Genomic DNA, 17791 nt, shown 5'->3' with positions numbered 1-17791 from the left:
CCGTCTCTCCCTCCTCTGATTCTCTAATATGTCGTGCACTGCGGACAGTGGTTCATCTAGGGTTCTGGCCGCTGCTCGGTCGTTGCTTCCTCGAGCTATGCGGTCTGCCCTTTCGTTCCCGTCGAGTCCGTTGTGCGCGGGGCACCATGTAATGCCGTGGTCCAAGTCCAGTCGTGAGCCGAGTATTCTTTGGGCGCTGCGCGGTAGCATTCCCCGCATGAAGAGTCAACACGCTGCCTGCGAGTCTGTAAGCACATGAGCCGACTGACCCTTGAAGTCGGCGTCTCGTATCGTCAGCGCTATTGCCGCTGCCTCTGCTGTGCATACCGAGGTAGTCTTGGCCGTAGCGGTTATCGTGGTGACTCTGTTAGTTGCGGCGATCGCGTAGAAGTCCCTGCGACTGGTTGCACTCGCGTCCGTGTAGTAGGCGGCCGGATCCTTGCCGAATCGCTTCTGCAGAGTCCTCGTCCTGGCCTGTCTGCGGCCTGCGTGGTACCTGGCACTCATGTGTCTTGGTAGAGGTGACACATGGACGTGCTCCCTCAAATCTCGTGACAGCAAGTCTGTTTCGTCTCCGCAGAACAGGGGTGGAGCGTTGTATCCCAGTCTTTGCGGGCGGAGAATGATCTTGAAGTCATCCCGCGGCAGTGGTGGTAACTTGTTCCGTCGCACCCTGCGTCGGCGGATGGGGGGTGAGTTCTGTTCCTTCTGCGAAGGCTCGTTCCGTTTCGCCTGCAGGCGTTCCTTCGCTTGCTGCCGTTTTTCGCGGAGCGTTAGCACCGTCTGCCATCCCTCTTCGTCGGGTTCTCTCGTAAACCGCCGCAGGTCCTCAGCGTCCGTGAGAAGCGTTGTATTAGTTTCATCTTTACGAGGACTTAAGGCTTCGGAAAAATCCATGCCGTTTTCCTCCGTACCGGGTTTCGGTTGGGACGGCGCGCCATTTGAGGCGCCCGCCGCAACAGAAGCGATTTCTTGAGACGCCATATGCATCGATGTCTTGTGCCAGACGCTGCACCAACGCGACGCGGCGGCCGCCGCCGCGCCTTAGCTCTGATGCATGCTCGCTCCGACGCCGCGTACCTGGTAGCTTGTTGAAATTGTGGAGCCGCCGGAAACGGGCCTAGGTCCAAGAGGATGGTGTTCCTGGGTTCCGTAGACGCTCACAGTTCTGGTGATACACAATTTCGGTCGGTTACTGGAACTGCAACCAACGAAAAACATGGATATTGCGGAGCTCGAAGCGGGTGCTGCTGCACAACTCGACGCCGCCTATCGGTCCCCCGATTCTGTCAGTTCCCTATGCAGAGCTTTTACGTAAGGAAGCTTTCAGTAATATTGAAAGGATGATTATATGGCTTGTTTTATCTGTATTTGCGGTGCAGTGCCTTATGTTCTGCTATTTCTTTTTTTTTAAGAAGAATTATTTATAGTGGATGAACTAGAGCTGCTAGATAGACGTTGAAAGTGTTCCACAAGAGCGTCTGCGTGGCCTTTCAAGCTATTTTCTCGGTCATTCGCCAAGGGCCACGCATGTATTTGTTGCACCTTTAGCCTTCTTAGCCCATTCCGTAATTTGTGCCGAGTCTAAAAGTTTATGCCCAAGAGAAACCGCTTACAGCCAGTCCTCCTCGTCAGTCGTGGTGTCCTCATTCCCTGTGACTCTACATGTTTAAATTATATTACATTTTAAAAATTTGGAGATCGACGCAGTATGCTCGATGCTTTGTTTCTTCCGCGCGTGTTTAGAGTCGTCATTTCACCAGAAGGCATGCCTTCTACGTACTTGAGTTATTAACTGTTTGCGGAATGAATTTACCTGCTGCGTGGATGATAAAAGCTGTAAAATACGGCGTCATCTATATTGAATTCTTTGATAAAGTTTCGTGTCAAGCAGGGAGATTTCTGAAATTGTTTCTAACCAGCTGATGATTCCCATTAAGGGATGTATGGGGAGGACTGCACTATTTTGTTATATCGAGTGTTATTGGAATGTGATCCTTCCCGAAAGGATTCTATATCACATCACATTCCAAGTGAAGAATAATTGAGGCCGAGCCAATCGCCGAACTTATGGCAGAATACCCGTTATGCATGAAATTGAAATATGGAGGTTCTCTTTTTTTTTGGCTAAATAGACATGCACCAAATGTGAGAAGGAACATTTATAATATTCGGCTTTGCTTGTCACATCGCGAAGCTCCCCAGAGACTGTTACGGGCATTGATATCACCTACGAGTATGCAGAGTTCCGGAAGCGGATCAATGATGCTTTAGAAATATGTTTTGTTGAGCACGTCATTATGTGGTACGGGTACGGAGAAGATGGTCACAAACTTGCTGAATCGAATAGTTCGTACTGACACTGCCTCAAGAGGTGTTCGAAGTTCTGGCTTATCGACTATGAGCGCTACATTACTGGAAGAGGAATTAGCGTAATCACGGTGCTTGTGGGAAATGCCGTATTGCTGTAGAAATATTTCCTATGTATGTATATTGACCCTTTCAGTGTCAGGTCTTTTGGGAGGTGACGCTACCCCAGCATCGGGAATTTTTTCTCGAACATTATAAAAGAAACAACGGTTTATTTTCCATTGTGTAGAAATGAAAAAAAAACGTATGACACGGGTAACGGCAAAGGCTGTCTTGGTGATTCCTATCTGACAAAACGAATGTCAAAAAGGAACATGATGGGACAGGAACGCAGAAATGTACTGATACGTCAGTGACGCTTAAAGGGTTCAAGGCGACAGATGCCGGCGGCGCATAGAACCAAACTCTGTAAAGTCCTGCCAAGCATACAAAGTGCAATGAAACGCAAGACAATTTGTACTACAGCGCAGTTTTCACGCGTTTGCGGGGTTTGGAAATTTATGCGGTGTTTATTGATGGCACCTGTGCTTATATCAAAGATGCATTCTTGGTGACTCCTGCCGGACTTTGATGACCGAGGTTGTTACTGCTGCACTGCCGAATAGCTCAAAACATGACCGCACCCACATAACCAGTCGCCTCATACGTATCTGTAGACTATCCCTACAGATGTGCTAGTGGTCGGCTCTGTCCTCTACGGAATTACGCAATGAAACAACAAAGGTAACCAAAATATTCCAACTGCAACAAATGTACGCCTTCAAGCGGGCAACTCATCATCGGCAACTCATATCGAAATAATTTGCTCGGCAGCTTCTCGCACGCTAGGTTACCTGCGACGGAACTTGCAGCTTGCACTAGCAGAAATAAGAAAGCTCGCAGATTAGACGTACATTTTCCCTACGCTTGAGTATGCTTCCGCCATATGGCATACCTCGCAAACATACCTTAACACACTAGAAGCAGCACCACTCCGCGCCGCACGATTTATCACTTCTGAACATAACCCAATAGTGAACTGCGCTGAAGCACCGTATCAGATCTGCCATCTCTTCATTACCATTGCGTCACCTCCCACCTCTGCCTCCATCAAACTTCTTTTAATACAATCTACAATCAAGACACACCTTACTGAAACCACCATGAATATCATCTTCCCGACTTTATAAGTAACCCGATAACGCACATTCGCTGACGCACGTCAGCGATGACGGATTCTTTATTTTTCATATACAATAACCCTAGGAGCACAGCCTCTTGTACAGACTGCCACTTTACAGCAACTGTTCAGAATAATCACATAAAACAATATATCTGCTGTATCTCATCAAATCATCGTCAACATCGCTTGGTGTTAGCATGTATGGAAAAACTTTATTGAGGTCCATCGGAACGGGTCCTAGCATGTAGCGGGCCGCTCCCACGTCGAGACAGAAAGACCTAGCCTCTCCGCCACGTCGCGGGCCCGTTGGACTGCCCATAGTTGTGCTGAAAATCGGAACTGTGTAGGGCACCCTCCCACTTGGACGACGTAATGTCTTCGTCATCCCGTAACGCTGGGCACCGCCAGAGCATGTGTTCTAATTTGGCAAAGTCTGGGCAAAGCGCGCAAGTGTTTGACGTCTGAATTTTGGGATAGATCCGGTGTAAGAGTGCGGGGCTAGGGCATGCCCCGACTTGCAAGAGTCTGAATGTCAATGCCGGAGGCCTGTTCAATTTACTGTGCGGCGACGGATACTTCCGTCTCCCCAGATAAATGTATTTTGCGAGTTCTTTGTACGAGGCAGGGGGATCCCTATTGTCCGGAACCTCAGCGCCGAGCCACCCGGTAGCTACGCGGTCAACGACTCCTCGCGCAGCTCTGTGGACCGAATAGTTGAGGTTTGACAGGGCGCCATTGATACGTCCCATGTGAGCAGAGAACCAGACGATCGTGTGTTGCTTGATTTCCTCGTCCCTTAGGATCCACAAGACAGGTTTCAAGACGGTGGCCTTGGCGAATGCTCGGACCGCGGATCTCGAGTCATTGTATATCGTCGTTCTCCCGTCGTCCAGCAGGGCAAACGCTATTGCGACCTGTTCCGCAACCTCGGCCGCCGTCGTCCGGACCGTCGAGGAGTTTGTGATTTTGTCTTCTTGATCGATGCTGACTGTAGCGAACGCCTTTCCGACTGGGTACCAGGCTGCATCGACGAAACAGCAACTCCGGGCGCCTGCGCCGGCCTCTTTCAGGAGGGCTTTAGCCTTATCCCGCCCTCTGCCCTCGTACTCGGGGTGGATATTCCGAGGAATGGGGGTAACGTTCTCTCTGTTGAAAAGCTACCACTGCTTGATTACCTATGTCCTGCCTCTTTATTATCCTACGCTGTTTCTCTTGTGTTATTGGAGTTTTATTTCGTATATGTGACCCAATATTTTCACAGCCCCCGCACTATGCAATGCTTTCGGGCCTTTAGGGCTACAATAAATGAAATAAAGTATTCTATGGTGAGTATTATGAAGAGTGGGACATACCCATTGGCAAATATCCAGTGACCCAAGTTGGCGTCAAAGATGTTTATTGGGAGAGAGCGCAAGAGATTTATTATGAAAGAAGAACTGAGAGGTCGGCCTGAACTACCATGTTCTAGCCTGGTACTCAGCGCTGGGGAAGGGAAAAGGGGAACACAAATTGAAGGCAGAAAGCAAAGATGTTGATATGAAAAGAAAGAGCATGAACAAAAAATTCATCGGAAACAATGATAACAATCGTATATCCAGTTCAATGCCTCTTAAAAAACCCACAAGGGCCTTCATAGCCTGACACAAGGAGTATTTTGACCATAGATCTAAAAGAAGGCTTTCAGAAAGTGGCCGGTTATCGATGCTTTTCTAAGTATCCCTCCATTTGATTGTCTTTCTCGCAGGTACAGCAGGCACACACAAAGCAACAGTGGCCCAACTTGGCGTCAAAGGCGTTCATTGAAGAGCGGCACGTAGCCAGTGGCCCACGTAACCCGGAAAGAAAACTGGTCTGGCAATGTTAGGAATGCTATTCTCATTAAAACAGATTTGGTCTCAACCGGAATGCCCTCTCCCCTCCGACACACAATAAAGAGAAGAAAAAAACTACACTATACTTGCCGATCATACGTACTCCATTACCTATGCAGGGATGCCCCACAAAAAGACACAGCTTCAATGATAATTGGGTTTCATCTCATAATCCATTGTGCGGCAGAAGGGTATGGAGATAGGAACAAATGCGCGAGAACTGTACAGTCACCCGCGTATATTATATAGATGCAACTCACCCGCGCAAAATGCGCTCATGATCTAGAAACGGAGTGCGTTGATTAGGGAGGAGCAGACGTTCATGATACCGTGTAATCAGGCTACTTTGACAAAAAAGTATTGTTCATTCCCGACTCTGATTATTGCAACACACCAATAATAGCAACCCAACTAAACGGGGGAAAAAGCCCTTGGAGGTGCTGTAGTAATGTTTACTGTATGCTTTTTTCTTGCGGGGGGAGGGGGGGCGGAGATTCAATGCAAACACCTATCCGAAGAATTTATTTACTCTTCAATAAGCTTACAGCCATAAATATAACAAGAGAAAAAAAATTCAGACAAAAATGAAACATTGTACTTCCTGCAAGATATCATCGGCTTTCTGCATACGTACGAATAAAATTTGGTCAACCTCTGAGGAACTGTTCATTTTCACGGCCCGAGCATAATCACAGGAGACGAAGTTATTCGCACGCGGTAAGTAGGGAAAGGTGAGCAAACGACAACAAGATTCATAGGCGCATGCAACATGACACACTTAGACAGTACTTAAAGACAGTGTTATGCATTGAGTGTGATTCACCGTTACAGAGGCAATGGCAAAAGGAGGGCAAACAATGGCGGGACACAGTTTTTTTGGTGCGCGCGAAGGTTCTTCAGAAAGGGCTGTGTTTTAAAGCCCTGTGCGACGTAGTGGTGGACGCTCAGTTACCACCTGCACTGGATTCTTCCTCTTCTACAGTGGCGGGTGACGTGTCGGAAGGCGGCGGCGAGACCGGCGCGTCTTCCTCACAGGCGAGCAGGACGGATGCCTCGTCACCTTGAGCCGCCGGTCGCTGGCCGCTCAAGTTCGTCATGCGGCTCAGCGCCTTCAGTGCGTTGCCGCTCTTCTGTAAAACGCGAGGAGTCATCGGAGTCAAACAAGACCAGACTTTACAATATGAACGGTTACTAACTCCGTAGTGCAAAAGACTACGTCACGCACGAAGGTGCTATGGAAGCCTTCGTGTATTACCGCAAGTTTGAGCATTGAATGGAATTACGTGACACCACGGAAGACTACAAAGGTTTCGAATGAAGGTGGAGACTTGCATCAATCAAACAGTGGGCGAACAAGAGGCCCAGGCTGAGTTCCAGCCTGCATGAGGCCTTCCCTTATTCGCCCGCAGTTAATCGTGACACCAAGAAAGTAATTCTAACACCAAACCGCTGAGATTGCGGCGCAATTAGCGGAACTCTCTAAGCAAGATAACGAGGTTAACAAATTTAACAGTCGGGCGACAAATCTTATAGAATTGTACAAAATCCAATGTGGCTTGATCCATCACAGGATAATAGATCCCTCTTCGTGTGCAAACTGGTAAGCTACTAGGATTTTCACAATACTACTCTGCCCATAGATGCTCTGGAGCATCTAAGGTGCACTGGACAGTGCACCTTGAAGTACTGACAGAATTAAGAACGACAACCAAATGGCATCGCCGCGCTTCCTCAACATGTTACGAATCTATTATAGATGTTTATCATTTGTGGGGGTGTCGGTTTGCAGAGGGCGTCACTACATACGATAACAAACATCGATTCGACCTCAGTGCGTTCATACAACCAAGCTACGCAGTTCAGTAACAGCTTATTTGGTGGCCAGGTTGTTCCTGATAGTACGCGTATGTGACGTCGTATTCGCAGTAAGTGCTGGACACTGCACTGTTAGTAAAAAGGAACAATAAAAGTGGGTTGGAGGGTAGCCTGGTGATATATTTACGATTTGCGCAGCCTGAACGCGGAACAATGATAATGCAGCGCAGACCGTACTTTCTATGCATCCTAGACGGCAATTATGAGATGGGAAGTGGTGAACGTCCCTCTTCGCTACACCTCTGAAGTTGAATTGAATTCTGAGGTTTTATGCGCCAAAGCCACAATTTGATTATGATTTACGCCGCACTGGGGGACTCTGGATTAATTTCAACCACCTGGGGATCTTTAATGTGTCTCCAATGCACGGGACCATGGGCGTTTTTGCATTTCACCCCCGTTTAAATGCGTCCTCCGCGGCCGGGATTTGATCTCGCGACCTTGTGCTTACCTCTAAAGTTGAAACTTTCATTGTTTAGGCTCGCTGTTTCGTATAGTTCTCCAGACGAAACACGACTGGGGGCATTGTAAGCACTGAATATGCTTTGCACCTTGATCACAAACGTTGCTGCAGGACCATGTCTTGTTGTGTGTCGTAAGCGCATAAAACAGTTCAAGTGCAACGCTCTGCGAGAACCTGTACTTGTCGATGCAGCAACAGTGGGCAATGTTTGTGCGCAGAACTTTGCGCTAGAGCGACCACAAAACGCCAGGGACCACTTAAGAGATATGATTCTGGCTTGTGGCTATGAAACTCTTCCACATTCGAGCGCATCTACAGTACACTGAGAACAATTAGGCTACATCCCGACATGGTATGAATGCAGCCAGGATTCATAGAACGCTTACGCGCAGGAACGGCTCGTAAGAATGAGCCTGCGAGGAGAGAGAGACGACGAATAGTTCTTACGAATAACAAAGTTCGTGAACGTCACACCGATTTCTTACATACATCATCATCATCATCATCATCATCATACATCATCTGCAATGGGAGAACTATACTTCATGACTTAGGTATCGTCAAGCATCATATCTGCCAACAGCTTACTGCTGTTGTGCCTGCTCGCGCAACAGCAGTAAAAGTAGGATACCGTTCACTGCATGGTGTAGAGTCGCCAGCGTTATGGGAAGCTACGATAAAATAAGGGAAGAAAATGGCCGCACCAGCCACTTCCTGCGGACGACGAACTTCTTGAGCTTGTCCGTGGGCAGCGGCAACGAGCTGGCGCCGCGCTTGGGCACTACACACAGCCACTCGTGCTCCAGACACTGTTCCGCAGACATCCGTTTTCTGCGAAGAAGGGTATTTTCAGAGGACGGCAGCCAAGCAGGGCAAGTACGAGAAACGAATTTAAATAGACGTTTTGAAACCGAATCAGCCTCTACTTCAGTTTAAACACTTACTGCATCAAAGTATATAAGCCATTAGAATTCGCCTGAACCTAATCTACCGTGATGCCACTATACGTTAGCTCACATTCCTTTGTGGGCATGGTACACAATTAATCATACGAATCTAGTAATATGACAGAAGTTAATCCCGTACATCCGATAGCAAATAGCTTTGCAACTCGAGAATTACTATTAATTACTTTTTCCTTGCTTAGCTGCGTAGAATTTTTCCTATAACACAGACCAAACGGGAGGGGGAGGGGGGGGCACAAGAAGAACGGATGAACATAGGCGCTGTTCCATTCATCTAACAACAAGCTATACAGAAGGAACAGCGTCCATGTAGCCTGCTACTCTGATGATGGATGAACTGTTGAACTCATATTAACAAAGCAGTTCGTACGATGAAAGAGTTCGGAGAAACATACGTATCGGCAAGTCGTGATCTATTAACGAAAGAGGCCGGCCAGTCCCGAACAGCTTTTACGAATGAAAAGCCGTGTGAATGTGTTTCCTATTCTGCAAAGATGAACGCACTTGATTCCAATTATGAATATGCGAAGGAGTAGCTATTGCGCCTAGTTGCGTTTAATCACTTACGACAACAGAGCAAGAGTACTGACAACTGTACTCGTAGGCAAACGGCCCCACCAAACGGGTTAACTTTTAACTCAAGACCGCAGCACCTGATGTGTGAATATTACGTTCTCTTTAGAAGCAAGGTCCCGATAAACTCGAGAGGAGGTCTTTCTTCCAACAAATAATTCGATTAAGTGGACCGTGCATGTGGTGCCAAGTGACAGCTTGCTCATTAAGGATTTCCCCTCGCTACACAGCCACATGAGCGCCAAATTTCAGGAAATGCCAATTCATTATGCCCCCTGTCGCTCCCTCCCCCGAACCGGCCTTGCTGATGCTATTACCAGAAGGACTCTGCTATTACGCACAATGCGGAAACTTGCGGGAATTCAGCATTCCATTTTCTGAAATTCTATAAGAGGCGGCAGAATGCGGAATAGTCCCCGGAGAATGCCATTTCTAGAGCTACAACTCCTCACATAACAGGCGGGAAGAAGACGGGAATAGGACTTAGCCGATACATATGCACTAGGTTAAAGCTATAGTGCCGTCTGAAATCAGCCACGAAATGCTCAACGTGCACACAAATGGTGCCTCAGGATTAGTCTAAAGCAAGCTGGGCTGTCTAAAGCGCTAACATGTTATGATGACTGCGCTCAGTTTTATTTTTTTCAGGTAACTCTCAGAAAAATTGAAGTTTTCTAGAAGATCATGCGGACTTATAGCCTTACACTTTTTGTCGACTAACGACCGTAGACTTTTAGCAAGCAACCCATTCGAAAGCGTATGAACACAAATTCACCCAAGTAAATAGACTTTTTGACAGTTTATCTACAGAATACTTAACATTTGTCTAGAGACCATTTACAGACCACAAAGCCAAACGAACGCTCTAGAAAAAGCTAAGCACTTTACAATATGTATACAGTATATCTATGGAGTAAGTATATTTTTATAAGAAGACAGCATTCCCAGATAACTTTCTCAAGACAAGCTCCTGTCTCACTATTTGGACAAGGCAATCTCAGCGCAAATGCAAAAACGCGACTGAAAGCTTGGGGAACACATGCCTGGGGTTCTTTAGGATGAGTTGGCACATGAAATCCTTGGCCACGGCAGAGATGGTCTCGAAGACTGGGTCGTCGAAGTCGAAGTCCACCCTGACGATATTGTTGAAGGTATCCGTATCCGAGTCGCCCATGAACGGTGACAACCCGGAAAGTCTGCAGGGCAAGGGAGGGTTCTCACGCGACCGCGCACGGGGGCGGTGCGCAGATCACGCGGTCAGCGCGCCACAATATCGCGGTAATGTTGCCGGCGCTGAGCAGATGGGATAGTAACGACAGCAAGGCGATTTAGCCGGCCGCGTTACGGCAAAGAAAAGGAAGGTAGGCGGCGGAAGGCCAGACACGGGCGTCGCTTCTTACGTGCGGTTTATGGCGTTACGAAAGGAACGCTGACGCAAGGCTGCACGAAGCGAACGAGCCACTGAGCGGCTGCGCACAGAAGCTTGAGAGCAAGAATGCCACAAAAAAAAGTAAGGTCCCATATGCAGCCTCGAAATCCCTATTTCACAGTGCACGTGTCACGAGCAAAGCGCAGAGTACACTGACACTATGATACATGGTCAAAGCTTTTAGTGCTCGACCACTACAGTAAAAACTTTACAACGGCCATGGAAGCCCAACCACGCGGGGAGCAATGCTGAAGCAGGTCGCTTAAAACCGGATGTGAATGCTATTTAGCTATGCCTTCCTTCCTTCTACAATGGAAACAACCGCTAGAAACACAGCACATGTAATGAGTAGCGTGATTGCAACGGTTCAGTACAGGATAACGTTGGAGCGTTAAGACACAAAAGCAGCCAGGTCTAGCCCTACAAAAGAAAACGTTAGAACACATTCATCAAAATAACGAGGTGAAGCATAGCGGACTATACGGTTAACTAAGTATTCAAGACCAGTGAGACACTCGTTTTAATGTGAATCTGGAGATATTAACCTGGTTGATGGCCAGGCACGCTTGACCAGTGTTGGATGATAAATATGATATATACGCAGTGATCTGGATCGCAGACATTGCAGTAGCAGATTTCTTTATCTCGGATGGTCCAGAGGGACAACATTCGAAGACTTTCAGTACTGCGACATACTACTTTTATTATGCGAATTTAAAAAAATATGTTGGCACTTCTAAGCGGCGACGGCTAATCCTCGTTGAAGAGTGCACGAAAAGGAGACACACGAAAGAGCGTCCAAGAGCGCACGCGCATGTGCAGCACACGCAGGCCAGTATCACAACACGGAAACAGCGCGAAGTTTACCGATACACAGTTTTATACATACCTGAGAGTGTTCTTTTTTTTCGTGACCGACGATCTAACGACATTAGATCGCTTCTCCGTCTCCATCTTTCAACATCACATCATGAGCACCTCAAAAATAACTGACGAACATCGTCACCCGCGTAGACGCGTGAGCATCTGCTGGACTGTAACAGTGCACCACATTTTACATAAGTGCCCTGTGTGTACGAGTTGCCAAAGTGCGAACGACAAATAAAGCTAAACAATTTTCGTTCTCAATTAGAACTGATGGAAGGGCTAGCTCAGTGTAAGGGCTAATAAAAATTGATCAGTTCATAGCAGCGGCAGTTTTTGCAGAGCACACGTAGCGAACACGTGAACAACAAAGCTTCAATTCATTTTTCACTAGTACAGCACATGGCAGAGTATAGCGACACAGAGTTCGAGGCTAGCGGGCATTGCACTGTCCGCTCCCTATCTTTGACAAGCACCACAGACAAAGCAGCAGTAATAAGCAAATCGGAATACTTTCAGTTTCGCAGAGAGAAATGACTTCACCAATGTCCAAACTACACGGTCTTACAGGGTCCTGAACCTCGCAGCGGCATTAACGAGAACATCCTAGCCATGGTCACTTGGCACAGCGGAGGCAGCACGGACAATCGACGTAATCGCTGCACCTGCTATCTTTGCAGGTTGGCATTTTTCGTACAGTATTTCTTTCAACGCAAAATATTTGTTACGCTGCCTTGACTGCTGCCAAATTCCTAGCAATTTTTTTTTCTTTTCTCTTAACCATTTACCTGTGTTGTACCATGGCTGATGCTGCTCGGTTCTAGGAGGAGCTAAGAAAGGAAATGAATGACTTTAAGGCAAGGTTGGAGCGTGAATTACGCAAAGAAATCTGCGAACTTAAGTCAAGTTTCGAATTCTTGAACTTGGAATTTGAAAAAGTAAAGAAGGAACGTGACGAGCTTGTGCAAGAAAACAGATCTCTCAAAAAAAAAAAACAAATGAAAAGCTTGTTTTGGACTGCGAGGCCCTTAAAAGGCGGGCGTTTCAGCTTGAGCAACGCATGACTGCCTCCGAGCAGTACTCTAGAAAATGTAACCTCGAGGTGAAGGGTTTGCCTTTCACTCAGGGTGAAAGCATTCCTGACACCCTGAGTCAGACTTGTTAATGAGCCCATTTCGGAGTCAGATATTGACGTCTGCCACCGTGTTCAAGCGAAAAACTCGAATGTTTCTCCTAACATTGTTGTCCAGTTTCAATGTCGATCTAAGCGTGACACTGTGCTCGAGAAGGCAAGAAAGCTGAAGCTTTCGACGCGTGACTTTAGCCACAAGTCTAGCGAATCTGTGTTCATCAACGAGCACCTTTGCCCTGCTATGAAACAGTTGCTCGGAATGGCAATCGCGCAAAAAAAGGCGAAAAACAGGCGCTTTGCTTGCACACGTGGTGGCAAGGTCTATGCGCGAAAAGAGGAAAAATCTCCTGTCTTGCACATCCGAAGCGCGCATGACGTAGAAAAGATTGTGTAAACTGCTCCGGTTTTCTGCCTGAGTAGTCTATCTTGAATGATTAACGAGTCACCGCGAGATGTCAGCAACATAATTCAAATCAACTCCGATGTATGCTTTTTTTGCCTACACCTTAACATTCGTTCAGCTAGACACAAAGAAGATGAGTTATCAGTATTTCTAGACAAGTTTAGTTTCCAGTTCGACGTTATCATGTTGACTGAAACATGGTATACATGTGGCGAAGAAATTTACAAGCCGGACGGATATCAGAGCTTCTTTGTAAATCGATCCCGTAGGATGGGGGTTGGGCTTGCTATCTTGGTTAAAAATAAGTTCGACTGTGAAGTTCTTTCAGAATTTTCCTTTATATGCAACGAAGTTGAATGTTTAACTTTGACAAAATTATATTTATTCCGTAGCGTACCGACCCCCTAATGCTGACATAAGTACCTTTATTGAATTTCTAGACCGCCTCTTCAGCTACGTAATCGACAAGTTCAATTTAATTCTTGGGGGCGATTTTAACATTGATCTTCTGAAACGATCTCCTGTGCAGGAAGCTCTTTTACTAACTGTGGAATCGAGTGGTAATTGCATACTGACTCAGACGGCTATACGCGCTACGATGCAGACAGCCACACTTATTGATGTATTTATCTTCAACCTAAATACTAGTAGCTTACTTTCAGATGTATTACACAGCTCTATCAGCGACCATTATCCCATTTATGTGCTCCTGAACTGTGCCACAAATAAACAACACAACTTATCAGCGCAGAATACTGTGCAAAATATTACTCCGGACACCCTCGCGTCCTTTTTTTCTATTCTTTCAAATCAAAACTGGGATGACGTCTTTTCTTCTGAGACTGTAGATGCGGCGTATGAGGCATTCATCACCTGTTTTAAACGCGTATACCATGATCATTTCCCTGAGAAAACAGTAAAAAAGTCCACTAGAAGTCGTAAGCCATGGATAAATCGAGATTTCCTTAGAATGATTAAAAAGAAAGGCCAGTTATACAAGAAATTTATAAGGACCAAGTCCCTTGCTGATCTAGGCAAGTTTAAACAATACCGCAATAAAGTAACGTCTTTTCTCAAAAACGAAAAAAGAAACTTTCTGCACAATGAATTTGACAGGGAGTTCTGTGATGGTAGCGCACAAGTTTGGAAAAAAGTTAATAAATTATTAAACCGAGCACAGTCTACGTCAGGAGTTACAGAGCTTTGGTTTGAAGGTGAACGTATTGAGGGTGTGGCACTTGCAGAGAAATGTAATACGTTTTTCAAAGATATTATAAATACCGGTCTGAGTTCAGATTTCGCTTGCAACACTATACGACGGAATAGCAATAGTATATTTTTGGAACCTACGGATGACACTGAAGTGTGCAGTATTTTTACTTCCTTTAAGGACAACAGGTCTTGTGATGTAGATAGCGTTCAAATCTCACCTGTAAAACTTGTCCTCACTCTAATAGCACCAGTATTAACTTATATTTATAACCTTGCCTTATCAAGAAGGTCCTTTCCAAAGCAGATGCAGAAATCTAAGGTAATATTATTATATAAAAGCGGTGATAAAAATAGCATGTCAAGTTACCGACCGATTTCCATTTTACCGCTTTTTTCGAAATGGTTGGAGAAAATTATTGAAAAACGGTTAATGAAATTTTGCAATAGGTTTATATTGTTATCAACAGCACAACATGGCTTTTTGCGGGGTAAATCTACCGAATCAGCTTTATTGTCTCAAAATGAAATTATTCTTAACGCTTTTGAAAATAAAGAATTGTGCATCGGCATCTTTATAGATTTCTCAAAGGCTTTCGATCACCTTAATCATAATACCTTACTTAAAAAATTAGACCTTTATGGCGTACGTGGCACTCCACTTGAACTACTGAAATCGTACCTACGTCATCGTGTACAATGCGTTAAAATAGGGCCACATATATCTCCATTTCAAACTATTACTGCTGGTGTCCCACAGGGTAGTATTTTAGGACCTCTACTTTTCATTTTATATATAAATGACCTTGTTTTGACTGTTACCCAGCCGAAATTTGTAATTTATGCTGACGATGCAAATTTATTTTTCACAGGTAGTTCCATACAATCTCTGGTTTCTGTTACTAACAATGCTCTTGATAAACTTAAGGAATGGTCTGAAGCAAACTCTTTACTCCTAAACACAAAAAAAACTAAAGCGGTTCTATTCAGTACAAGACGGTTTCCCACTCAACCCGATATACATATATACATAAGCAATTCACGTGTCCAGTTTGTAGACACTCTCAAGATTTTAGGCGTAATTTGTAGCAAGACCATGAGCTGGGACACTGAAGTTCAGTTCATTATGAGTAAACTGGCAAAGTGCACCAGAATTCCCGCAAAATTTCGACATTTTCTGTCCGAACACATAAAATTAATTATTTACAATGCGCTTTTTGTATCCCACCTAAATTATTGTTTCTTGGTTTGGGGTACTACCACTAAAACAAACATTAATAAAATATATATACATGCTTCAAAAGAAAGCTGTACGCTACATTGCAAACGTAGACTACCTTGCTCACACTCAGGAACTGTTTGCTCGTTACCAAATTTTGCCGATTAATACCGTGTACGAATATTACCTAACATTAATATATAAGCGTTGTATCCAAAATAACCAGCTTAGTTTTCTTGAATTACCCTGCCTCAGTCAAAATCTTTCAGAATACTCCTTTCGCAAGAAAGAAATTTGGCACATTCCCTTCTCCCGTACAATGTACTGGCAACAGATGCTCCAACATAGCATGCCCACTGTTTTGAATAAATTGTTGTCAAGGGGTATAATTCCTGAAACATGTTCAGTAGTTGACATGAGAAGTGCATTAATTCACTAATATCTTCTTTTTGAAAGCCACATTCATGTATTCTTTTCTTATCTCACTGCGATGTATCCAGTGTAATTTTATCTTGCTGCGATGCAGTTCTGTGTTTCTTTTTTTACTATTATGCTGTGTTTTTTCTGTTCTTATGCTTTGTTCACAAACTCATGTATATACGAGATGTCTTTGCCCTTGTTAAATAGCCAGAGCGTTACTATGTCTTTTACACTTTGCGTTTTCGCTGTATGCCTTGTACAGGGGGGCTCGGGCGTCCCTCAAGTGATTGTGTTCACTTTTTGCCCGGGCCTACCCGCATCGTTGATTTTTTGGCGATGTAAATAAACTCGACTTCAAGTTCATTGCTAAACGTGCCCGTTGGGGCTATGTGATCAGCGCCTGAGTCAGTGGTGCCGTGGCTTTGCGTACGTGAACAATGCAATGAGTCGAGGCAACTAACGATGCCTTGCTAAGCCCTTTTCAAGAGATGTATTTTGCGCCGCAACGTATACCTAAGAAATCTAAGACCAACTTGCCCAAAAAGCAGTTATTTTGGAATGTCTTCTGTCCCTTTTCAAGAAATGTATTTTGCGCCACAAAGTATACCTAGGAAATTTGCTAAGCCCGTTCGTCGCAACACTGCCGCCATCACCACCCTACTTCCAACTTTCACGTCAGGGTATCTATATATACCTGCGATATCTCCGTCAAGAGGAAAAATCTATTCCCCGCCTCCTTCCTTCTTCAGATACGATAGGGCTCAGTGACAGCAGCATTAATTGGCCACTCGGCGTAGTTTGCTTCGCCCAGCTCATCCACCCTGCATTTTATTGCTTTCATTACTTTGCCTCTTTGCAATGATGGTACGACCTACTCGTGTACCTGGAGCAACATTAGCCCAATTAGCAAACTCTTACTCTGCACACGCCCACACCTACGTGTTGTCGACATGTACATTATTGTTGCACTTAGGCAAGCTCCAGGCATCGAGAAAGTCCCGAAATACTGTTTTGGTTTACATACTACCAGACTATGATGATCCTTCGTTATAAATGCGATGAAAGACGGGAGCGGAAAACATGCAGTTGCCCGCACGGGGGAACCGATTCAAGGTGAAGCGCGCCGCGTTACATGCCAACGGATGAAGAATACAGACTGTCCCTGCTTTCCGGCGTTATGTTTCCGACTCCGAGGTAATATGCCTCATTGTGCGAATGTGGCCTGTTCATTGGTGCCTCGCTCAGCCAACGATCGACCCGACAATAGCTGGCGTACGTTACCTTACCTTACTCCTATTATACGAAAAGTACCGGAACTATGCACGCATACACACCCGCGGCTTCGTCCTATACACAACAGCTCTATCGCAGCTGTCGTCATTCCAGCAAAAGCCACCACTATCAAGTTCCAAACGTCTCACTTGACAACGTCGATGGCATCGGAACTCGCAGCGCTTAGAGTCGCACTACACTTTATTAATGACGAACCAAAAGACAAATAGTCTGTTTTCTGCGTCTCGAAGACGGCTCTGTAGTGTATACTGTCCGCCTCAAGGCGCGGTCTGCAAGAACATTTGGTACTCTGAATCACAGAGGTCATACACGAGCTGACTGAGAAAGTCGTTTTTCAGTGGCAGCCAAGTCACTGTGGTATTATCGGCAATGAATGTACTGATAAAGCTGCTCGTTTAGCTCACGTAGAAGACCGATGCCTATCAATCCCGCTGTCTAGGACAGATGCTGCAAGGATGCGCTGCATGCTTGCAGGCCAATGCATTACATCAGAGTGGAATGAACCACATTTTATGCATGCCCGTATATACACCCTGAATCCAA

General features: G+C 45.6%; 1 protein-coding gene across 6 annotated transcripts in view; it reads right to left on the bottom strand.

Annotated features, from left to right (window-relative positions):
• Positions 1 to 4911: 4911 nt before the first annotated feature.
• The window catches only part of LOC142566134 (myosin light chain kinase, smooth muscle-like), a 237288-nt gene continuing 224408 nt past the window's right edge, over positions 4912 to 17791 (bottom strand). For all 6 annotated transcript variants that reach the window (XM_075676941.1, XM_075676944.1, XM_075676943.1 and 3 more), the window contains 3 exons: positions 10323 to 10475; positions 8446 to 8572; positions 4912 to 6533 (listed from right to left, as the gene is read on the bottom strand). In XM_075676941.1, coding sequence (XP_075533056.1) covers positions 6348 to 6533; positions 8446 to 8572; positions 10323 to 10475 — 466 coding nt within the window. In that variant the 3' untranslated portion in view covers positions 4912 to 6347. The remainder of the gene's footprint in view (positions 6534 to 8445; positions 8573 to 10322; positions 10476 to 17791) is intronic.

The sequence above is a fragment of the Dermacentor variabilis genome, unplaced genomic scaffold (genome assembly GCF_050947875.1).
Source record: "Dermacentor variabilis isolate Ectoservices unplaced genomic scaffold, ASM5094787v1 scaffold_12, whole genome shotgun sequence".
NCBI lineage: Eukaryota > Metazoa > Arthropoda > Arachnida > Ixodida > Ixodidae > Dermacentor > Dermacentor variabilis.
Note: the sequence above shows the minus strand (reverse complement) of the source record. Positions and strands in the feature narration are given on the sequence as shown.